The following is a 25,264-nucleotide window of genomic DNA, read 5'->3' as shown; positions in this document are numbered from 1 at the left end:
AAGAGCAAGCACTCCAATAAGAAGAAACAGTTACTCACCTTCTCATAACTGTTCTTCGAGATGTGTTGCTCATATCCGTTCCAAACCCACCTGCCTTCCCCTCTGTCAGAGTATATGGCAAAAAGGAACTGGAGAGGCAGCGAGTTGGCAGGGCCCTATATACAGCGCCATGAAGGCTCGACTCCAGGGGGCTCCAGAGCCAACCTGATGGATGCTGCTAGGGGAAAAACCTTCCGGCGATCTGTGCACACACCTAATTGGAATGGATATGAGCAACACATCTCAAAGAACAACAGTTACGAGAAGGTGAGTGATTGTTTCTTTCCATCAGGTGGTGTCTTGTAAATTAATGTTTTCTATTCTATAAGAATTTAAATCCTTTCTGGGAAAAACTGATTTGCAGGTTGGCTGCTGAGAAGTCTTCAAAGCTACCAGTATGGGCACTGTTTCTTAGCAATGCTCATGAGCCACTGCTGTCATGAGCCATTTTGCTTTCTTCCTAGTTGTTCTTCACTACAGCTCCCTATTAAACTAAGCCCATATATTCATGCAGTAAACATCCCATACTACCGTTCTGTCTAAACAGACCGATAGCCAGGTCAACACACAGTATTCATCAATTATTACAGCTCCTCCTCCATCATGCTGGGTCTCATCACACTCAGCAAGTGATTCATTTCCCAGGCCTATGGCTGCCTATCATAAGAAAGGGGTCTTACATACCTGGTAAAGAGACTTGGACACATAGTTCATGGAACTGGACCAATAAAATTTCAGTTTATTAAGCGATTGAGAAAAATACAAATCAAAACGGTTTAGGATTTATCCGTCTTCTAACCCCATATCACTAACCCTGCCTTCTCTCCTTACTGCTGAAACTGCTGTGGGCATTATGGTTTACTGATACATACTTAGTGGTTATGTGTTTTGGGGCTTCCTGGGCTCAGATCCAAAAGCACAGAACAGACTTTTACTTCATGTGCCACTAATCCCCTAGTATTAATTCATATATTTCCCCCTGTGCTTTTGGTGGACGGTCACTGTGATCTCAGTGGGCATTTGATTTGGGCTGCTAAGAAAATAGATACTGGGTAAAGTTGCCAAAACCATCCAAGTGGTTTAGGAGAAAAAATACCATTTTCAAAGCAATTTAGGCACTTACGAGCCTAAGTCTAATTGAAATCCACTGTTAATATTATACCATTCGATTGATTGCCTCATTCCCAAGAAATAAAGATAATCTAACATAGAATAGATTGTTTTATTTATTTAGTTACATCTCTTTGGCAATTAACAGTGTGACTCCAGTGGGAAGTGAGATTAAAATAGTAATTTGTTGGGCACGCTAATTTGAACATGAGGGGCGGGGCTGCTTATTTACAAAGATTGCCCAACACTTCCCTTTATAAAATCCTATTTTTAATTCCTTATGACTTTGCCAAACTTTAACTGTTTGGTCTGAAATTTTGCAGGCAGAGTGTCTATCTCAGGCTGAATGTTTTTGAAAATTTCAGCCCAAATGGTTTATCCATTTCTGAGAATGAGGCTAGTAAAAATATGATGTTTTGCCCTTGTTAAAAAATTCGGGTGCTCTTTCTTTTAAACAGTTTTTGTGCCCCCATGCATTAGAGCAGGGGCTTGAAATTTGGCAGGGGGTAGCCTGTGTGTCATGGATGTATCTTTTGGTGTCCTTGTAAAAGTCCACCTAAATTTGGTCAAATTTATAAGCCATTGAAAAATTGCAGCGAGAACATGCTCAGTGAGGATAGAATCTTCAGAGATTTTTGTTGTTATGTTCTAGTAAGTCTCCACTGAATCAAACAGCTTGGAGTCCTGACTGGATTGCGCATGCACCATTGCACAGAGTGACTGAGCACACCCAGCCCAGGGTGATAAGGCTCATTCCCTGTAATGGCTGCTCCAAGCTGAGGTGGAGCTGGGCACAAGAGTAGGGAGTGTGCTGGCAACCAGGCAACTTGGAGGAGGAAGCCATCTGCTTCAAATGCTGAGTGGGCAAAAGCTGGTCTGGAGGGAGGGAAAGGAACAGAGACAGGGACTAGAGAGAAGAAACAATGACCAAGCTGGAGAGGGAGGCTGGGACTGGCAGTCAGTTTTCTGGGGGGAGGGAAACATTGAGCTCAGACAAAGAGCTGGAGGGAGACAGGGAGAAAGGATGGGGGCAGGGGAGAGGAGAGGTAGATCTGATCAGGAACTGAGGCACTGAGGGAGAACTGGGACTGGCTGGGCATAGAGACTGGGACTGGCTGGGCATAGAGACTGGGACCAAGCGTTGCATGTGGGGAGACTGGAGGAAGGGGCTAGGGAGGGAGACTGAAATTGGATGAAGAAGCTGGGGAGGGAGACTAGGACTGGGAACTAGTGAGGGACAGGGGAGAGACACACTGGAGTGGGGAAGTGGGACTGGGTATGCAAGATGATTGGGACTGGGTGCGGGGAGGGGTAAAGACTGGCAGTGGGGTGAGGTTGATAGGGATTTCGACAGCAAGCACAGCAATAAAGACTAGAATTGGCTGGGTAAAGTGACTGGGATGGGAAGCCTGAGAAGTGGAGACGGGGACTGGCTAGGTGAGGATAAAAGAACTACAACAAGGAGCTAGGAGTGAAGAAGAGAAGACAGGGACAGGTTAGAAGGAATGGGCAGAAAAGATAGTTTTGAGGGAAATGGGCAGAGACTGTTCCACTAGAGCACACCTCTCCATAGACTGGAATGGAAACCAGGATTCCTGAGTCTCCCCATTTCTCTGCTGTCAGAAAATATGTGGGCAATCTACTGGCAAAATATGCACTAATATTTCTTGTTGCCCTCTGGTGCTGGTCCACATAAAGGATGACAACCTACTATTGCTATTAGTTACTCCATTAGTTCACGTGGCAAAAGTCTGTGCCGTGGGTCTAAAGGTGCCAAACCTGCCGATGACCCATGTGGGTATCAATATGATGCCACATAATAGGAATTTCATCATTTCAGTTTTCTTAATCTAGGAAAAAATAGTATGTAATTAAAGACTATCACAATGCATTTGCACAAGCAGGCAAATTAAGGTGGCATAGGCAAAATTAATTCTGGCATTTCCCAACTTTTCAATGCTTGACTTTATAACCTTATTTTAATGTTCCTTTAACATATGTTGTGTTATATTTTATGTATATGTGTGTATATGTGTGTATATACACACACACACTAAACATTTTTCTGTGAAGATAATATATGGCCTTAAAATTCACTGATATGTAAAAATCCACAATTTGAGGATAGATAGTTTCTCCACCCCCAACTCCAAATGACCTGAAAAGCTGCCTCTAAATCAAGTTTTTAAGCCATAGTCTGCCACTAGTAACAGTTGTTTGCAGTGTTGTAGCCATGTTGGTCCCAGGATTTTTGAGACAGGGTGGGTGATGTAGTATATTTTTACCGGACCAACTTCTGTTGTTGAAGAAAAGACGCTTTTGAGCTTACACATACACAGACTTCTTCTTCTGAAGTTGGTCCAATAAAATATATTACCTCACCCACCCTGGTTCCCTAGAAACAAGAGTATAGAAGGACACCTATTTGAAGGCAATAGCAAAACTCCCATTGACTTTAGTAGGAGCAAGATCCGTCTTTAAGTTAAATGTAAGACGTTTGAAATTTCAATTGTTTTGTTTTGAGAGGGTGTACAGTACGAGACACTTAACACTAATGATTGACTATGGTATATCACTAATGTTCAGATCCTGGTTCCTGCAGTCCTTAGGCAGGCAAAACTCCCACTGATTTCACTGAGAGTTCTGGCTCTCTCTTCATCACCTGATCCCGTAGTAGCCAGTCCTTAGGCAATGTCTTTCACTTCAGTGAAAAGCAAATCACATGCCACCAAATGCTGTTGCTCCCTCCCCTACAGGACATTGCAGTAAAGCATGTAACTCTGAAAATACATGTAAAAATTCAGTCCAAATAAGAACTTGGGAATAATAATAATGCTTATTTGTCCTTATTTGTTTTTCACTGCAGGTGCATACAACTCAAGCAAATATAAATAGTGGAAAGTGGGGGAAAAAAGCCTTTAGATTTTGTATGTTGCATTTTTTGCATTACTGTCATGGCTTGTTTCAGGAAGATCTTAGTATAAATTTTATAGGAAGACAATGGCTCCAGTTTTTCTCAATAAGTAATATTTCCATTTTTTTAAAAAGTAGTGTTTAAGGTAACTCAGTATTACCCTAACCCATCCAATTTGCATTATGAAAGTTATTTTAAAAATAAATTAATTGGAAACACTTCTTTGTACTATGGAAAGGAATCAACTGTAAATTCTACCTATTGCTTTTAATCAAGGTCAGACCAGGATGCCTGAATGGCACAGGACAATCAAAAAAGATAAAATCAGGATGAAATTCCATTTCTAAGAAGGAGAAACTGATAATAAATATATTAGGGTTGTGCTTGCTTAATGGCCTGGGTTCAAACTACCAATTTTACATTTCTCTTGCTGCATATTTATATACTTCTCATCCATTGAACAGTTACAATTCCAAGTATGGTAGATGTGATTATTGTTAAACTATGGTGTTTTCCTCCATTGTGGGATAAGCACAAAGTGTATATGGAGATTTATTTTGCTCTCCTGTCTCTGCTAATTTCACTTGAGGGAGTTTGTTACCAATATGATATTTCTTGCATGCTCCAGACTCTGTTGTTTGCAACTCATTTAAATTTAAACTGCATTATGATCAAATTATGGGTTGAAAGAGGGTTATGAATGAAAGAGCCCAGACTAGAGACAGTGGGAAATACTTTAGCTGATAGTAGCATTATTACTTGCATCTTAAACAACCACCACCAAAATCCAGAGCCCTTTACAATTGGATATATGTGTAATGAATGGAAAAGGAGGAAAGCATTAGAAATCTGTTCATGAAGACCTAAATTATTACTAGTTATTATTATTATTATTACTAAATTACTATTACTATTAAAGTGGAAGAACTGCTGCAAATTTGAGAAAATTCCTAGCCTTTTGCAATATCCCCAGTGGGAGTTTCGCCTGTGATTTCAATGGGAATGGAGGTGGGTCTCAAGTGAATTTAAGAAGAAATTGATTGTACTGTGAATAGTTCCAGAAGCACCCCTACCCCAAACATAACATAAGGTAAGTGAAGTTTCTATCACATAAAAACGAGGTGGGTTGTTGTATATAGTAAGTAGAGACTCTAGAATAAATGTGACTTTTTAAACTGGAGAACTATGGTAAAGCCCATGGGAGGAAGCCACAGAGCTTTAATGCTCTGTGATGAACTGTTAAGCCCACAGAGAGATGGGGACATCTTGTACTTCAGATCTGTGCAGGCTGTCTGCTATATTAGCCTCATATTCAGAGGAGGACATAGACCGATGTACCTGTGCATATGATATACAATAAAACCTTTACAGGAGAAGGTGTGGTAAGCATAATATGATGTGGTATTAGAAATAGCACCTATAAAATAATTTATCTTTGGAAAAATCGGAGTTCTTCGGAGTGCAGACTGGCTGCAGGATTACTAAATGCTAGTGGTGACTGCAGCTCTGTTTGTACACAAGGGGGCAGATCCCCGGCTGGGGTAAATTGTAATGGTCAAGTCACAGCGGAGGCTCTGGCCACAATCTGTAAAGGTGCCTACATCTCGTTTTGCTGGATGTTAGGTCGGTTCGGTAGTTAGTAATACAGCAATCTCAGCATTTCTACAAGTTTATTAAGAGTTAGTTCTCCTTTTAGACGGGACAGGAAAAGTGAACGCTGGTCAAAAATCAATCCTTTTAATTTTTAACTTCTCTGCTCAGGGCACTTCCTTAACTAGTAAGCGATATGTCCAATCCCTGTAAATTTAAAGTTTTCACAGCTTTTCTGAATGCTTGTTTACAGGAAAACAAGAAAAGCAAACCTTTCCCAATGCGGATTTTGCATTAAAACCAGAGTAAACAGATTTTGCTGTATTTCTTCTAAACTTCTAAGTGGAGTAATTGAATTTCCTTAAACCTAAAATAATCTTTGTTCATTATTGTCTTTGAGATCGTTCACTTGACGGTACAGAGCGAGCGCCAGCCAAGCAGGAGAGCTACACTGATAGAAGTGATCGTTGAATGTAGTTTCGGAATCTGTATTCTTTAGTTGCATTTCTTGTACTACCCTTTCCCTCTAGCTGACTCTGGCTTGGAGGCATTTGGGCCCGATCCTGCTTTTCTTGCGCACCCAAACTCCCATCTAAGTCATTTGTTGGTGTAGGGATTGAAGAATCGGGTCCTTTGTTTAGTTACTGTGGTTCAGTGGAGAAAAAGGACTTCAGAGGGAGAAAACAGTGCTGCTCTGCTTGCCCCAGGCACTTTCCCAAAGATGAGCTGTTACCCGAGCGCTGTATTTTCAGCCATAGGAGCAGCCAAGCTGATAATACTCATGACTTAATTCGCCTCCATTAATTGAAGGGCTGACCTCTAAGGAAGAAACCTTTCGAATACATTTGTGAATGAATAAAGTAAATTAACCAGTGGAATGGAACAGAAATGTATCAAAACCCAAACTCCACTGACCCTAGCTGTCGGGGGGAGAGTTTCTCTTTCGCTCAGTTACCCTGTTCATATTTGGGAACCAGTGATCTTTCTACAGCTAGGGGAGGAAATATGGACAATGCGTTTGCCTCCGAGATTAAGTAGGAACTGCCCTTGCTTTTGTGTTGATCTCAATTAAAATCTTAATCTCGAAATCCACCCCAGATAAAAATACTTTTGAAAACTCTCTGTCCCGAATGGACACACACATCTCAAGGCAGAACAACGCACGGCGTATTATGCGCCAGCAGGCGGGGGTTCCAAGCGCTGGAGCTCTCTGCAGTGGCTGGCGACGTTATTTATCCATAACCCGTCTTGCTTTCAGTTCCTCTGGTAGTGCCGGGCTCGCAGCAGTACGTGCTCGGGCGTGAATTGGCCAAACTGTTCCGTTCTAATTAAATGTAGCCAATCTGTGTGTTTGCTTTTCAGACACCCATTTCTATAGAAAGGATCGGCTGTACCCCTGCGTGTGGATCCCGTCCTACCCTCCCCTTGGCGTTGTTGTGGGATTAAAGCCGCGCGGCCCCATACACAAACGCAGCTGGTTCCGTTTGGTCAGCCGGAGACACTTGCTGTGAAACTACGACAAGAATTCCAGTAAGTTGGCAACACTTTCACACAAAGAAAACAACAATAGGAGAAGTCCTTCCGTGCAGAAAGGAATGTTTCAAACACTGTTCTCCTACAGTGAAAGGAGACAGGGAGGGAGGGAAGGAGGAGAGAGATTTGAAGAGGGCAGTTTCCCCCCACCCCAGCAGCTCTGGATCTTGTGATGGAGAGATCTTATCCTCTCTCTGTGATTCAGAGGTGCCAGGAAACTCGTTGAATATTCTGATCTGCCCCAGTGTTTCTTGTGGCTTGACCCCGGTGCTGTGTCGTACCACTACACCAAGCAGCCCTGAACCTGCATAAATCACAACCCTGCAAAGCCTACACTCCACATCTTATCTTTCTTATTCCCCCTCCCTTTCCTCCTCTAGCATGATAGATATTAAAAAATCCTTACGGAAACGTTTGTGGGATTAGCGTCCTAAGCGATCAACGCAAAGAAAAATATCGTATCTCCTAATCAACAACAAACCAGCCTGTATAAATTACAGCTCTTTGGAAATTAGAGTCTGTGACAGGGCCAAGAAAAGTTAAGCAATGTTTCAGAAATGCCTGTCAAACTCTACAAACAAGCCCTGCAGTTTAATATAGAAGGTAAACTTTATGCAAACAATATAAGGAGTTTGTATAGATGGGGCAATTAAAATGAATAGGACAAATCATGTTGTGAGATAAATGCATCTCTCTGATATCACGATTTATACAGCAATCTCTTGTTCCTGAAATACAGGAGTATGTTGTATTTCATACAGGAGGGATTGGGGTGGGGGAGGGCTAAATGAAGTTCCCCACCTAAAGTTTTATCGTGATAAATTTCCTCTCTAAAACAACTACAGTGCCACTGTCAGTCACGTTAAGCTACCCGATCAACTTCTCAGCGGTTTTAACAGAATTATAAATACTGTTTGTTTAACATCATTTCTGTGTGATGCTGCCGATACTGCCTTCCCACCACAATCTTCTGATGGGCTCCAAAAATACTTCAAACAGATTAGATTAAAGGGTAATCTCCGAAAAATGCAAACATATCCCGTCTTTCTCCTTTCGAATCCTCTACTTTCCTACAGTAGTCTTGTATCTAACTCCTGAAATGGCAACACTATCGGAACCGTGGCTTGATATTTCACCCGTGATTTGTTGTGTACCTGTGACACAAAGGTCCCCTTACCAAAGCCAGGATCGTCACAGTACCCTCTGTTGACAAATTAGGAGCAGGGATATTAAAGTTTCCCTTAGCAATAGCTTCATACTCGGCCCAAGCTTTTAGTGACACTGACTTTCTCTCCTGGGAAATCCATGAAAGGCTGGGGTGGAGAAATAAGATTCATTCTGTGATTGTCAAGGCTTCAACAGCGTTTTAGAGGTGATTGACCGCGTCTCTCTATGGAGTAATCAACTAAATCAGCGTTTTAAACTTTATACCGATGTCTGAATGTAATGACTAGTTCTAAAGCCTTTATAAGGCTCCTTCGTTTAAACCCCTTTTCTTTGCGTGGGGCATATTGTTTGTCAGTTGGGACACTGGCGTCTGAGGAGCATCAAATGCTGTTTGCTATTTAAAATCACCCCGGATCTGCCCCAAATGTATTGTAAAGCAGCACCACTCTGATGTAAAGTCATTGGAGTGCATTGGTGTGAAAGCATCCCTCCTACCCGGCAAAGTGCGCGCGGAAGGAGGGGCAAAGGCAGCCTGTGGCTGCAGGGACCTGGAGCAATGCCTGATTCCCTCATGCTAGTTCCGGGGCTGCTGGGTATAAAGAGCTTTATGCAATGTCTGGAGGGTGGGAGTTTCGTCTGCAACTAGCGGGATCAGAAAAAGACACCAGGCTGCTTGGGCTGTTGCAGGGCCGAGCAGCCTTCCTGAGCCCAGCAGTGTGCTTTCTAGGGCGCGGGAGCATCCCAGCCCAGATGGGATCTCGCCACAGGGTGGACGGAGGAGCAGCAGCTTCTTGCAAAGTGCTCATATTATTCACTGCATGCATCATGCAGGCTAGTGGCCAAGGTAAGTCCCCTACTGCAGCCTAGTCTGAGTGGGACTCGGGGCTCTTCCGCGCCCTCCGGGAACGCCAGGGGGAGGAGAGAGGGTCGGTGGCTGCCGGGCTGTAAGGGAGCTGCGGCCCCGGGGCTTCCTCAGCGGGCTCGAGCAGCAGGAGGTGACTCTTCCCAGAAGTTGTTTATCCTGTAGTGGAAAGTAGAGCGAGCCCGGGGGCTGTTAGAAGCGAGCCCGGCGTTTTCTGACACGGCTCCTCCTCAGGCTGGTTTCGACCTTTGCTTCTCCCAGCGTGGTTCTTTACCCAGTGAAGGGGTCGGAGTCCTGTTACGTTTGGAAGGGCCGTTCAGGGGGTGCAAATCCACAGCGTAAAGTCACGCCGGGCTTTCATTTTCTGGAGATGCACTGGAGAGCGAAGCCTTTAACTGGGGGGAGCGCTCCTCGCAAGGAGGCCGGCCAGGGCTCCGTGCCTAAAGCGGGGCAAGACAATCGCCGGAGCCTGGCGCTTGCTACTGAAACGTGTTTATTGGCCCGAGTCTGGAGCACATCTATAAAGATCCGTCTGCGGCCGTGCTGCCGGCCCCGCTCCACGCACCAAATGCAGGTGGTTTGGGAGCCCAAAGTCAGCAGGCTGAGTGAGTCCCCCCCGTTTCTAAGAGCGGGTTTTGCAGCCCGCTCCTCGGTAAAGTTGCACCTGGAGCTGGGTCCCATTAGGCAGACCCAGGCTTTGCTGTTTTTATTTGCACTGACCGTGCATGTGCAGCGTGTACGTGTCTGTTGTCTGTGTAACAGATGCGGTATGTTATAAAAAAGAGTCTAATAAAGAAACAGATGCTTAGTCTGGGGCACAATAAGCTTCCCTCAGCCCCAGACACCGATTTGAAGTTGGGAGAGAGAGAACTTTTTCTCCGGGCTTTGCTGTTGCTAGGCTACATTGGGGAGCATGTGACTGGCCGGGCAGGCTGAGCACGATAGGCTGCGCCGCCGCCTACTGTGGTACTAAGCTGGCTGCTGGGGATGGAGGAGCCCTATCTCCACTCCCTCCCTCCCACCCTGTAGCTGCAGCCCCTCTCTTCCTGTCTCTCCCCTTCCCTCTCCCACACAGTGTAATTGCCCCACCATTAAAATGAAACCCCTTATTGTTCCAGCAGGATGAGATGAAGTGAATTTCCTGGGCCGCATCTATTGGCCTGGTAGCCCCACTGTTTTATGTGTGTGCGTTAGGTGGATGTATTCAAATTGTTAATCTGCTTTCTCAACTCTTAGTGTAAGCTCCTTAAGAGGGAATCAAGTAAGTAATTATGCTGCTAACAGCTCCCTTTTCTGAGCAGGGAAGTAGTTAGGAGATAGCTAATGTACAGCAGGAGCATTGCAAAAGGTCCAGCCAAAGAGGTCACATTGGGTAGAGAGCTAATTCCTTTGCACTCTTATTTACACTGCATAGAACTAAAGCTACAGGGCTGACTTAAATACGTATTTCCTTGCTCTACAGCCACCTTAGAAAATTTAGGACTAATGTACAGTAGATGTGAATATGAATTTACCAATTATTTGGTAAAGTGAGGGTAAAATCTTGAATTGGAACCCAAAAGCAGGGCAGGTGTTAAGAACTTTGCTGTGCTGGATGAAAGAATTATCAGAATAACTATGCTAATGAGATGATGTAATGTTAGTAATGGAGTCTATGGTAATACCTGTGTTAAACCTCTTAAAGTAGTATTGTCAGCTCTTGGGATTCTTATTCCAAGTCTCACAATATTTGGTGTTTTTCTTAAAACTCTAGTTCTTGGAATCCTGTGATTATGTGAGGATTTCAGCTTTCATTTTAAAAAGAAAATGATTGTAGACCTTGTGGTTGCAGAGAGAGAAACTTGAAAACATGACCCAAACATACACTATCGGCTCAAAAATCAGAAGCCCCACACTCAAAAAAACTTCAATTTTTAATTAAAAAAAGTATTTCATGATTTTTAATCCAGTCTCATGATATTTTGAAGCATGACTTATGATTTTTGAATACTAACAATTCGAATTTGGGAGTACTGAGTGGAAACTGGATGTTTCCAGAAGCCTAAGAAGACTCAGTTTAATCTGAGTGTTTATACCTATATTAAGCAGTGTTGTGCCTTCTCCCTTGACAAATCTGACTCCTGAATTTTGTTAAACATGGTACTGGATAAACTGAGAGAAAAAATGACTCCTCTCACCATCCAAAGTTGCATAGGAACTGATCCTGCAACCTGTTACTCATGCCAGCAGTCTTTATTACTCAGGATTACTGTCATGCGTAGAGATTTCAAGATGGGGTCCATACTCTGTCTAATTTGAGTTCCCTCACTGTGGTATCCAAAAGTAGCATTTTATGTGGAATTTTATAAGCAATATTTTATATTACCATGGCATTTCATTTTGAAGAATCCCAAACCACTTCAGACAGCTACCTGTACAGCACTGCTGAAATGCAGCCACATCTTGGGTGGACATTGCGGTGTACAGCAGTGCGTGAAGGGCAAATCTGGATTAAGACCATCAAGGCAAATGTCTGAATTTGCTAAAGAATCTGGCAGTCTTTAAGGATTTGCATACTCACACAGTATTCCATTTATCTGGTATTTATTATGGGACTCATGGAAGGACTGACTCTAGTCTGCTAAAATGTGACCCTCTAGTTCCTGGGAGCGTAGGTGTTTCAAACCTTGCTGCTCTTAATAGTTCACTTCCATAGACAATGTTTTCTGTCTGTGTTCTTGTTTTCTCTTTATAGTGGTTATCCATGAATAAGAAACCTATTTTCCCTCCTTAGAAGGAACATTCCTCTTTGGACTCTCAAATTTACTTCCAACTCACACAAACCCGATTTTATTAAATAACATTTTTGTAACCTATGTTCAATTAATCACAAATCAATTAAGCTTCCTACATGACTGTTTTTTCTGGAGTGCCTTATTTTGGTTCAAATTCAGGAGAGATGACACATCTGTCAGAAAAAGAGTATATATACATAGTAAAGTAACTAGCATGTATTTGGCATTCAGTTGATAGGCAAAATGAGGTAAAATACATTGTAAGGAGGAGGATGACAAGGATTTAGGAGGAAAAACATAAGGTAGTGGAGCTCCCACTTTATCTGATATGCTCCTGTTAACTTCTTTTCTTGCTACACCACTTCGGTCTCCTCAGTGTGTAAGTTGCATTCATTTTTCCACCATCTCAATATCAAACTACTGCAAGTTACAAAACATCGTCACTCACACCTGTTTTTTTGCAAAATTCCCATTGACTTCAGTAGAGCCAGGATTTCACCCCATGTGTAATTTACATCAACATTTAAATCCCTGCTTTGAATCTGGTCTTGTCTGTATCTTTACATTTCCTCAGTACTCTTCCCTGCATTGCATTAAATGACGAGACTTTTTTTTCCGTATATCTTGGCCAGGTCATCTCTAGTTTACCAGATTAAGAGTCCAGTCCAAGTCAGCTGGATTTGTGTGAGCAATGATTGCAGAACTGCGCTCTGCATTTCCATAGTTAATAAGTAATATCATGATATTGGTCTAAACCTTTATAATGCTGGAGAGGTGAGCATTTCTGGTGATAGCCTTTCACCTTACATGGACACACTTGTTTGGTCTGTGAATCCCCTGGATACTAAATGTGTACAGCTGCCTGAATGCACTCTACAATTAAGTTGATTTCCAACTTTTAGTCTATTCCTCCTTTTTAAGTAGCTCATAATTTCCTGAAGCAAAATCCACATGTGCTGAGATTTTTCTATGGCTGGTCTCAGGCCAGAGGTGAAGTTTTTATAAAGTTTTAACAAATCTGATTCATCCATTTTACGTGTACATTGAGAAAAATATATATCCTTCCCAGTATAACCTGATCAAAAATTTTGCAAGTGGATAACACAATTCCTTAGATCATTGAGATCTAAGGAATAAGCCAAGTTTGAAGCAAATTGGTAGAGTAGTTTTAAAGGCAAGGGGAGAAATCTTGGCCCCATTAAAGGCAAAGGGAAAACTCCAGTTAATTTAAGTGGGGCCAAGCTTCCATCCAGGAGAATTTAAATTTGGAAATTTTGCACTTGTACAGTTCAGTTTTGCTACATGAGCCATGATTTACTTTATGTAAGGGTTTAAAATAAACTTCAGAGTTATTTGACAAATAATATGGAATGGTTTTAGGAGAGACTATTTTAAGTCTGTACTCAGAACAGAGTTAAGGTTGAAACTTCAGCTGTAATACTACAATTCCTGTCTTTTGAGTGCTTGATTGCAAAACCTTAAAATGTTAAAGCTTATTTGTTCAAAATAAAAATGTAATTCTGCTACATGTATGAAAAAGTGATGTTGGCTTACATAGTGGCATCATAACTGATAAACTGAGATTTGTAGCTTTTATGTATATTGGTGAATTCACATTCTTTGACAGTTTTTTGGCCAGCCTCCATTTTGTGCAAGTTTAAAATTGGCTCATGTACCTGCATGTACAAACCACAAATTGGATATTTAGGTGAGCAATGACAAATCTCTGTGTGCAAATGTGAGCACTAAGTGATATAAAAAGTAGTAATATTTGGGGTTTGCTCATGCATGCACAACTGAAAATGTGTCCTGTGTTTAAGTGAGGTACGGTAGAAAAGCAAATCCCTTAACAAACAATGGTAGTGAACAACTTTGGGCAACAGGAATATTCTCTCAAAAGGAGGAGGTGATTTCAAAGCCTTCTAAAGTGTAAAACAGGGGTATACAATGGCAGAGTGAATTATACTAGGATACAAAGATCAACTCTGTTCACTTCCAGGTTGCCAGTTTAAATCCAACCCAGGGCTGGATCTGCTAGGGTTACACGATGAGAACCCCCCCTTATAAATTAAAAACAATTTTTTGTATACTTAACACCATTATGGATATACAGTGGCCTCTGTAAAATTAATAGGTGATCACAGTCCATATCCTGGTGGATAGGTGTCCACATCTCAGAAACCACAATCACATTTGGCATGAATTGACGCTTTTGCTGATAGTTTCACAAAAGAGGCCAAGAAATAAATGGGCATGGATGGTTCTTATAGACCAGAACTGCTACATATTGCTAGGGTTACATGGTGAAGCTTGCACTGTTATCTACTATCTCTGTTCTGTGTATGGGTAGAAGCCCAGGATGTCTGAGCAGAAGATTGTGTCCCTTGCATAGAGCCCCTAGGTGAAACCCCTACTCTGAGGTTTTACACAGGGGAGGGAGGATTTGGGTCTTAAGGGGAGAAAAAAAAGTCAAGTAGTTGTTTTGAAAAGAAAATGAATACGTCCAATTTACAGTCTGTACTGCTGGTAAAGGCAGATATGGGAGAGGACCTTTAGGCTGAACTGTTTATCAAAATCCTGCACTGGTATAATTTTCTTGTACTCTGTCAGTGAACCATTATAAAAGGAATGCTGGGCTTGATCTGCTCTGACTGAAATCAACAGCAGAATACCCTCAGACCTCAATGGGACCAGGACTGGGACCTCTGATTTGGGGAGGGGGAGTTGTGATGGCTTGAAAATTAAAAATACACATCAGTGAAACACATTACAATCTTTTTACCTTTTAATTGATAAAAGTGACATTTCTATGAACTTAATGTCAGTATTTGTTTTCGTAAGGTTTTTTTTTTTTTTTAAATGAGTAATTTACTTTTAGTACTTGTCTTGATCTTTCTTTAATTATTTACTCCTTTTCTATATCCTGGGCAGCGAAGTATATCAGGAATTTGCTAAGTAATCATTTAAAGTGAAGAATAGCATTAAAAAACAAAATTTCAGTTAAAAATTGAAAGCAGTAATTAGCTGACACCTGGTTAGACTTAGATTCTTCACCGACTGCTAGAATTACTGTAAATAATTAAGCTGCAGGAGTCAAGACAAACAGGGACAGGACATTCAAGAAGATCTGAGCTAAGATAGATGTGCAGCATATGCAACACTTCCTATAAAGCAAATCAAAACCTTCTTTTATATATTGAGCTGACTGGAAATTTGAGCAATGAAATCCCACTTTAATCCAGATTTACTTTCCATGTGTTTTGCAGGAAATGAGCAAAGATTCATTGAGGGGGAGGGAGAAGTTGTGGGAAGTTAGAATGCAATTTCATTAAAGCCTTTTAATTCTTTTCTTTTTGGGCTTCCTGGGTTGACGTGAAATCAATCACGCTGTTCTGAGCCTTTACTTTGTATACGCCTTTTGCATTGTTAGATTATTGGGAGATCAAAGATCACTAGTGTTTGTTTTTTCTTCTAGTTATTTAGGGGCAAATCTGTGGGTCTTTCAGTATTTTACTCAGGGAAATGTCTGAAGTCAGTTGATTACGAACTTCAGGATTTGACTGCCAATAATAAGTTATGCTTAGCATTCCCCACACATTTTTGAAACAATATCTTCAATCTTTGATATATTGCATCCAATACTGTTCACTTTTATTGGACAAAACCAAACCTGTTTCAGGACTGGAAAACTGTTAAAGCTGTTCAGAATTTCAGATGCAGAAGCCCCGTTTCTCCTCATTTTAAATTCTGCTTAAAAACTGATGGCACAATATAATCTTCTGAGTGGAAGCTGAAAAAGAAACAACACTTTTTAGAAGATTCATTGGTGAGAAGCATAGAAGATTTTTCTTAATTAATCCTCTACAGGTTGACACCTGAATAAAGACTAGCTAATGTTAAGATTGTGTGACTGTGGTTAAGTAGCTATGGCAACCAAATAAGTCAATTATCTGCTTGTTAATAGTTTACATTAAGTCTGGCAACTAAAGGATGGAAATGTCATAGTTTTAAAACTAAAATATATTTCTTGATATAACTTCTTAATGATATATCATGGATTTGTTTTCCTTTTTCAGTCTTAGGAGATATCTTGAACCAATTCCAGCTTGATTCTCCTCTCACTTAAACTAGTTTAATTGCATTGATTCAGCTGAGCTACTCCTGAAGTGCACTAGTGTAAGGGAAGGGAGTATCAGAACGAGACACTAAAAAGTAGGTGGTAAAAATTTCTTTTAATAATTTACTATATTTTGAGATCTGGTCTGAAGTCCACTCTCTTACTGAATGTTCAGTTTATTAATTAGCTTTTGCTCCTCCAGCTCAGCACATTTTTTGGAATGATTTAAAAAAATGAAGCTTAATGAGTAAACATGGAAATGTTGAATGGAATAGATAGTTTTCTGCAGATTCCACAATAACCTTTTACTGTTGGTATCAAGCTTTTTAATGTTTTCTTTGTTTTGCAATTCTTAAACTGGATTTGAGATCTAAGGATCACTATTAGTAGTTTTGTTCTAGATTAAAAAAAAGACATGTAAGAGTTAATTGAGACTAATTTTGTTTTCTGAACAGTTGTATTTTAGCAGTAATAATCTGGTTGGTTTGAATTTGATTGACTGTATTGTTATACACTCCTATTTAACATCAAGGGGGTCAGATCCTCAGCTGGTATAAATGGATTTAGATAGTTGATGTTCTGACTCTCTCTCTCTCTCTTTTTTTTTTTTCATATTTGGGTAGGCCTTGTTCCACACACACGCACCCCAATTCCAGTTTGGAGCCCCAGATGCTATTTGGGTATGGGGGTCTGCTTGTATATTACAGCTTGCAGGATTGGGGCCTTTATTGTGGTTTGCAGCATGGTTGGAACAAACCAATTTGTATCATATACAGATGTTGCAGGAATCAAAATAATAATAATAATGTCTAGCACTTATGGAGTGATTTTCATCTTCAAAATACCTTGATGCACATTTACTGATCAAGGAAATATACCAGTGGTTCTCAAAATTCTGTACTGGTGACCCCTTTCACATAGCAAGCCCTTGAGTATAAATTATAAATTAAAAACACTTTTTGTATACTTTACACCATTATAAATGCTGGAGGCAAAGTGGGGTTTGGGGTGGAGGCTGGCAGTTCGTGGCCCCCCACTTTGTAATAACCTCGCGACCTCCTGAAGGGTCCTGACCCCCAGTTTGAGAACCCCTGAAATATACTCTTGTGATTCTCCTTTGGTTTGGGGAAGTAAGGGCTGCAGAATCAGGCCTTATACTCATGTGAACAATCCCTTCAGGCATGCCTAAAATAGGAAAGTTTACCCAAAAAATTCCATTTGGTGCTCCCACCATGTCAGCACCAATGAGAGCTCTCATTTAATTGTGACTGGAACTATGACTAATGCTGTGTCAACTGAACCTACTGTTCAGTAAGCTTAACTAACATGTAAGCCCCCAGAGCCTTGCTTACAGTAGGGCTCCCATCAGAGCTGCAAGGAACCAGTGTTAGCACTAGTGGGAATACTTCGCTAAAATTCTCTCGTGTAAGGATAGCACTTGACTTCAAGGGGGCTGCTCATGCGTTTACTTTTGAGCAAAGATTGCAGGATTGGGCCCAATATATGATAAAATAAACAAGATGGAAGATTTAAAACCATGACAAGAATGCTACTGTAACTAATATTGGCATTTTTACCATATGAAAAGGCTATTCATGCATTCATTTTTACTTTTACAAGGTATAATAGGCTTTTAAACTATTGCACTTGTAGTGAATAGGGTACATACTGGTCTGAAATTAGCAGACGTGCTTCTGGCCTCTTGCTTGCGATTGTAGGAGCTTTCTTTATTAGTTTTTCAGATTCTGCCCTTCCTCTCTCTTTTCAAACCAGCCCCAGGGCGCCCTTTAAAAACCTGGCCCACTTCACCATTTAAAACCAGTTTAGCTCCAAATATTGTGTAAATGCACTGAAGCACTAATATTCTTTTCATTACCTCTGTGGCTACTTGAAAGGTATTCACTGTAGTAATTAATCTGGATGTTGACAAATGTGAACTGGCAGAACACCAGGAAATCTGAATTGAATCTCAGATACGCGTTGAGGGGCCTATTCTGTCTTCCTTGATCAGGCAAAAAGCCCATTTCTTCAGTGTGAGTTTTGCCTGAGTGAGGAGGACAACAAACTCCCTGAGCACTTGCTAGGGAGTTATCTCCTGCTATGGGATTTGTACTGTGACTGAATGCAGTCTAGTATATAGAAATGGCTGTCTAATAGTGGAAATAAAAAATTGCTATGACCCTTCTGACCTAGTTTGGGTGTGGCAAATGTATCAAAACTTAAATGCCTGAAGTGCTTTAGGAATTTGGACATCAATTTGGGGAAGAAACAGGCACTTTGATAATTTACAAATAATTAAACACGCTGAAGTAAACAATGGCAATAGCAAAATTTGAAAACGGATGACTTATGACAGCTAAGTAATCATACCTATTAGTGATAAAGGTCACATATCTGTTTTGCCCCCCAACACTTCACCTTTTTTTCTGTTTAAATGATCCTGTTGGCGGGTTAGTTAGCAATAAATCACAAGCACCGTTTTTGGCAAGTTAGACTGTAAACTGATCAGTGCTACCATGCCTAGTCCGATAGAAAAGTTGGCCTGGTTACCACCACACTAAGGCCACGCTACTGAAAAGACTTATGCAGATGCTTAATTTATTCACTGGGAATAGTCACATTGACTTCCATAGGACTACTAATTGTGCATAAAGAGTTAAGTAAGAGTATGTCTACACTGCAGTAAAACACCGGTGGCATGGCTGCGACTGGTCCAGGTCAGCTGACTTGGTTTGTGGGGCACGGACTGCAGTGCTGTTGGGCTTGTGCTAGAGCCTGGATTTGAGACCGTGTGAGAAGAAAATTAAAATTGAGGCCAGGTCTACACCAGAAAAGGTTAGCCAGTAGCGTTATGCCCAGTATAGCTATAGCAGCTATACCACGATATTTACACCAGCACACCCTCCCAGTGTAGTCGCAGCTCCAGCTGGTAAAATTTCCTTTTGCCCATATAGTTTATACAGTTCCAGTCTTCAGTCCTTACCTGGGCCAAACTCCTGTTGAAGCCAATGTTTGCTTTTGTCTGCATATAGACTGTCTGCAGCAATGGGTGTGTTTCTTTCAAAAGATGACTGGAATGATTAAAAACTGGGCAGATAAAGGGGTCCAATCCTGCATCCCTTATTTTTGTGAGTAGTTGCATTGGGCTTCGTGAAAAAGGGCAGCAGGACGGGATCCAAGGATTTTACGTGGGTAAATGCTTGAGGCAAAGACAGCATAATTTAAATCCTTATGGCCTGCTTCTGCTCCTGCTGAAATCAGTGAGAGTTTTGCCATTTACTTCAGTGAGCAGTGTCTAAATTAAGGAACAAACAAATAATTTTCTAGAAGACAGAACATAGGGGCCAAACCCAACTTGCCTTACTTGCCTGGGCAGTTCCATTAGTTACAGTGGTGCTATTCGAGTGGTAAAGGCAAGCCGGATTTGACCATAGATATGTGGATGTGCTGTGGGGAGAGAGAAGTATCTTTTGTTATGTGCACTTACAACTTGCATTTAACTAATACCTACAATTATTTTTTCCTGCATTGAAGAATTTATGAGAATATTCCCCAATAAAGTTGGGTCAATACAGGCATTTTTTTTTAAATTATTATATGTTATGTGTCTTCTTAAATATAGCAATGAAATATATAATGGATTTTTAAAAACAAGTTATTTAAGATTCAGTCTTGCCTAATGCATTTGGAAAGCATTGTTTGGGGCTGATACCTGGAGCTGCTGGGACTCATCACCTCTTAGGATAGATAACTTAATTGCATCCAGCTTAATTAAATCTGGCAGTGGCATGAGATTTAATTTTGAGAGCAAGCAGCTGATAGGATAGGAAGTTTATTAAAAGTACCTCAAACCATTCAACTAAAAGTGGCTTCCTGAGAGGATGGTTTTGTAGCTTGAAACTGCATTCATCAGAATTTCCCAGTGGTGTATACTATACATGACACATCAGAGTTATCTGAGCATGGGTTTTGTCATTGTTTTCCACATGCTATACAGTTGTAAATACTTCCAATTCGTGGAGGTTTTCACACTTGGTCCCCCATTGCCCAATTGTTATTCTGTAGCAGCCTTGGGGCTATTAGCCAGTTTCATTCTTATGAAAATGCTTGGGATGCTTCTTTCTGTGAGTAGTTGAGGGTGCCTTTTACTTTCTTCCAGTTTGCTTGTTCTTCCTCCTCCTCATGTAATTTAGTCAATTAGAATAGATTTTTGCATATTTAATGTGCTTCACAACAAAGAGATTTTGAACAGCAATAGTAGAGCTCAGCAGAGTGTGCTTCACTAGAGATCCACAGTGTGTGCTTCACTTATCCAGCTAATACAATCACAGCTGATTTATATGGATTAAGATACCAAATGTGAAGGCAACTGATTAATATTATCCAATTTAGTGCAGAACATGTTATTTCCATACAGTGTATTTGAAATCACTGACATTTTGTAAAGGCTAGTAGTTAATACCGGTTTCAGAGTAGCAGCTGTGTTAGTCTGTATTCGCAAAAAGAAAAGGAGTACTTGTGGCACCTTAGAGACTAACCAATTTATTTGAGCATAAGCTTTCGCGAGCTACAGCTCAATTCATCGGATGCATTCTGATGAAGTGAGCTGTAGCTCAAGAAAGCTTATGCTCAAATAAATTGGTTAGTCTCTAAGGTGCCACTAGTACTCCTTTTCTTTTTAGTTAATACCGAAAATTCTGACTCTTTAAAGTTAATCACAAAATAAATTTTGTAAAATAAGAGTACAACTAATTTTATACTGGACACCTTTAAAAGTACTTTTAATAAACATTTATAATAAAGAAGTTATGGCAGAATGCCTTTTAGGGAAGTGAAAGACGTAACACAACATGCATGTGGCATTCCTTGGTTGTTGATCTTGAACGGTGGGGAACTGGAAGCACAACACCTTCTATACTTAGATTGTAAACTCTTTGGAGCAAGGACCATCTTTATTCTCTTTTTGTACAGCGCCTAGCACAATGGAGTGCTAGTCCATGATTGGAGTCCCCAGGTACAATACTACTGCTGCTCTACTTAGAAGCCCTCATACCCTCATTTCATAGCTCCGGCTCCCAATCAGCACAGCTCCCCGGTCTACATATTCCCTGGGATACTCCCTTAAAGGAAAACCTAACCCACAGCCTCATTTGTATGTGCAGATCTTCCAGAAGAGGGAGCAGTGTGGAGTGTAAGTTATGCTCAGATACGCACCTAAAGATTCTTCTACAATGATACTGTCATTTATTTAATTAATTTGTTTAAATCACTAATCCAGCACTGTAAAATAAATGGCAGTTTCCAGATATTCAGTCTAGGAAGACATGTTTCCTGCTCCAAAGAGGTTGCTGTCCAAAGGTAATCTGTAGGACGTGTCCTTTAATAAGAAAGCACAATAACATGGCTGAAGGGTATTTTGTTTTAACATGATTTTTAGTTTGAATAATTTGCCTTTAATACCAATACATTATTTGATAGAGTATTTATTTTGTGTAGATTTATTATTGCAATGAAATATCAATTTAAGGTATAAATGTGGAATTTAACAGCATAATTTTGGCAGGTACCTCTTTGTTTCTCATTATGATCTACTCTATTTGCTTCTTCTGCATGTTTCTTATAACTTTAATTAGCAACACAATACTAATATTTAACATCATATAGTACGTAACACACACTAATGAATAGTCACTGACCTTTATATATTTTACAAATGGAGACTATAGCGGGGTGTACCTGCTCTTTAAAGTTAGGTGGGAGACCTTCCTGGGCCACTTTTACCCCATTCCAGGAACCCTGACAATTGAACAGGGGATATGATCATGGAGGGGGACACTGCTTATAATGCTGGCTGTTTACGGCCAGAGACTGGTGGTCTGTGAGCAGGATGGACTGGAACATCCCTCATTCCCTCACTACAGAGGGAACCTTGTCCATGGTTCAGGACAGTTCCCTTCCAATCTCTCCTTGAGAGCCACGAGAACAGGGTTTCTTGGGAAATGTTGTCCCCTGAGCAGTCATAACAGTAGTCCTATGCTGGGGCTAAGCATGCTAGCACTTGAAAGGCCTATATAAATAACATTTTTCGATCAATCAAGATTGTTAGGTTGGCTGGGAGATGCAACCTCATTAGGAAATGAGACCTAGAATCTGCCAGTTTACTATTACTAGTACACCAAATAATTTTAAATAAACTAAGGTTTAAATTTACATGAATTTTTTTTTGAAATAGGAGTATCTTAAGTATTTAGTAATCCGCAGTTTTCTTTTTTGTGGGAAAAAGCAGTCTGGTGTCATGTTAGAAAGCTTGCATCAGTATGTGATCTGTGAGTGGGTTCCTGTGGTGGAAGAAAAGCAAGCAAACGGTCTTAGCTGATTTATGCTTGCTTCTTTCTTGGAATTCATATGGAGTTTTCCTTGTTCCTTTATTATGTGAGAGAAGGTGAATAAAAATATCTAGTCTACCTCATTGAATGCAAACTCTAAGGCAGGGGTCGGCAACCTTTCAGAAGAGGTGTGCCAAGTCTTCATTTATTCACTCTAATTTAAGGTTTCACGTGCCAGTAATACATTTTAACGTTTTTAGAAGGTCTCTTTCTATAAGCCTATAATATATAACTAAACTATTGTTGTATGTAAAGTAAATAAGGTTTTTAAAATGTTTAAGAAGCTTCGTTTAAAATTAAATTAAAATGCAGAGCCTCCCGGACTGGTGGCCAGGAACCGGGCAGTGTGAGTGCCACTGAAAATCAGCTCGTGTGCCGGCTTTGGTGCACGTGTCATAGGTTGTCTACCCCTGCTCTAAGGCTTCAGGTCCAGATCAGATCCTATGTCTTTCTTGTAAGACAGCATTTGGTTACCTCCCTGGACAAATTTCAGGTTAGCGTGTGCACTGTGCATCACATTTGGGCTTGAATGTAGAAGGTTTGAATGTAGACTTTAGATTTCAATCTAAATATTTATCCAAATATATATTAGGATTGAGTATGAATCAAATATGAATATGGGTCAAATATAGCATAGGAATAGGAAAGTCCTAACAAACTGCCTTTATGCTGAAAATACATAAGGGATCTGAACCTACAAATTAAAGATAGCCTCCAGCTTCCAAAACCTCTGTGCTGAAAGGGCTTTGCACTACCCTCACCCACTGCCACCTGGCAGAGTTCCACATGGCCTAGTGTGGCATTGGATAGTGTCTATTAGCTGGTGAATGGAGCTTTATTACAATTCTCAGGGGGTCACTGGGTCTGTATTTAGCATCAGCTTCATTTAAACACTTTAACCCCATGCAGTCAATGGGCCAAATTCTCTATCCATTTCAACAGTGTAAATCTAGAATAACTCCATTAAAGACAAGGGGGATTACTCCAGATTTACACTGATGTAAATGAAAATTTTGCCCTAAATTGTCTTGGGGAACAATTGCATTGAATAATACAGCTATCCAGGCGTGGTATTGTGGTAGTGTAAGGCTTGATATTCTGCATCTGTTTTGATACCATATATATTTTTATCTTTAATATTGAATTATAGGCCAGGATCACTATGCCGTGGTTATAAGTATTTACCCCCCAAATCTTTTGTTCCTCACAGGATCACTCTATGATGCTTTCTAATAGAAAGTCATAATCCTGCATTATCTTTTGTACAAGTAGCTTACTTTGTGCCATGGAAATTGGCCTTTTCTGTTTTGACCTAAGTGGATTGTGAATCCCAGACATCTTTACTCAGGAGACTATTACAAGAGAATCCCAGACACTGCTACAGAAGGTGCAGCAGCAGCAGTTGTAGCTTAAGGACCAGAGACAGCAAGTCTAGCAGAAACCTCAGGAACAGTACTCTCTCTGTATATTTCCCAAGGGATACATTTTAAGCTATGGGCTGGATTCTTCAGTGCAATATTGCCTTATAAGAAAGTGGATGTGGTAGCTTTGTTTTTTCCAGTTGCTTTCTTGAATCCCTAAAAATTGAAACAGGCATTCATCAATTTTTGAAAAGTTAGAAGCCATACTATTTAAAATAAACAACAACCTTGGACTCTACTTTGCATGGGTTCTTCTGGGATTCACAAAATCTTACCATCTGTCTTTTTGGTCTGTATTTGAGTGATAGTTTCATCGCAGTTCCATGGGTAAAAAAATATAATCAAATTAAAGCAAGGAAAAATAATTCTCTAGATTTTGAACTTTCAAAAGTCACCTAGACACTTCATCTTAGGAAATATGAAGGAAGACAATAAAGACTAAATTTTAATGATTGATTGTGTATTTTTAAACCCAACAATATTTCCTGCAGGAATCTTGCTAACAGGATTCTGTTTGCCTGAAAGAAGTGTCTGGCTTTGTCAGCATTGCCATGATAAATCAGCATTTCTACTAAAATTAGCTCATTAGTATTAATTTTTTGGCAGTCACGGACTAATTTATGAACTGCCTTACCATTTAAAAAAGGCACTTATTAAAAAGAAACTCTTTGATACAATAGGATGTCAGTAGTTACTAACCCCTCAGTGAATCCAGTCTTCCACTTAATGTCAGTTAACAAGAGGACACCCCTTATCTTCTAACATCTCCCTCCTAGTGTAGAGCAATAGATTCTGCATCCATATGTGGCATAGCACTTAATAATGCAAGTAGTCCTGTTCACTTTGATGGACTACTCATGTGAGTAAGTGCTATTTGTTGTGAGTAATGGTTCCCGAATATGTCCCCAAATTAATACTTTAGTTTAACAAGGGTTACTGCCTCTTACATCAGTTCAGTCCTTGAACACAAACTATTATAAAGCCTTCAGAAGCTGGTTTTAGTAGATGATGTCAGTTTCTATTTTGAAACAAGGGGCATGTTTCTATGGGTTGTCACTTGGAGTTACTTCTGAAATTATTTTTATTCATTTAATCAGTCATTTTATTGTTAATTTTTTTTGGATGGTGGACATTTCTAGCAATGGATTCAATAATTGTGTGTACTCTGCATACTTCCTCCTTTTGATGGCCAGCATTTCTTTTGATCACAGTTTGAAAAAAAAACAACATACCTTTTAAAACCTTCTTGAGAAATGTCTTTGAACCTGCAGATTACTGTTACTTCTTTATCACCCGTAATTTATTTTCAACCAGAGCCCTCTGCCTTTTTATTAAATAAACAATCATTTTG

General features: G+C 40.4%; 1 protein-coding gene across 3 annotated transcripts in view; it reads left to right on the top strand.

The window, feature by feature from the left end:
• Positions 1-8,982: 8,982 nt before the first annotated feature.
• LRP2 (LDL receptor related protein 2) overlaps positions 8,983-25,264 on the top strand; it is a 181,292-nt gene continuing 165,010 nt past the window's right edge. For 2 of the 3 annotated variants that reach the window (XM_084643577.1, XM_084643576.1), the window contains exon 1: positions 8,983-9,197. In XM_084643577.1, coding sequence (XP_084499703.1) covers positions 9,104-9,197 — 94 coding nt within the window. In that variant the 5' untranslated portion in view covers positions 8,983-9,103. The remainder of the gene's footprint in view (positions 9,198-25,264) is intronic. The other variant, XM_084643575.1, reaches the window with a different exon arrangement.

Source organism: Lepidochelys olivacea (assembly GCF_965140295.1).
Source record: "Lepidochelys olivacea isolate rLepOli2 genome assembly, chromosome: 11".
NCBI classification, from domain to species: Eukaryota; Metazoa; Chordata; order Testudines; family Cheloniidae; genus Lepidochelys; species Lepidochelys olivacea.
Note: the sequence above shows the minus strand (reverse complement) of the source record. Positions and strands in the feature narration are given on the sequence as shown.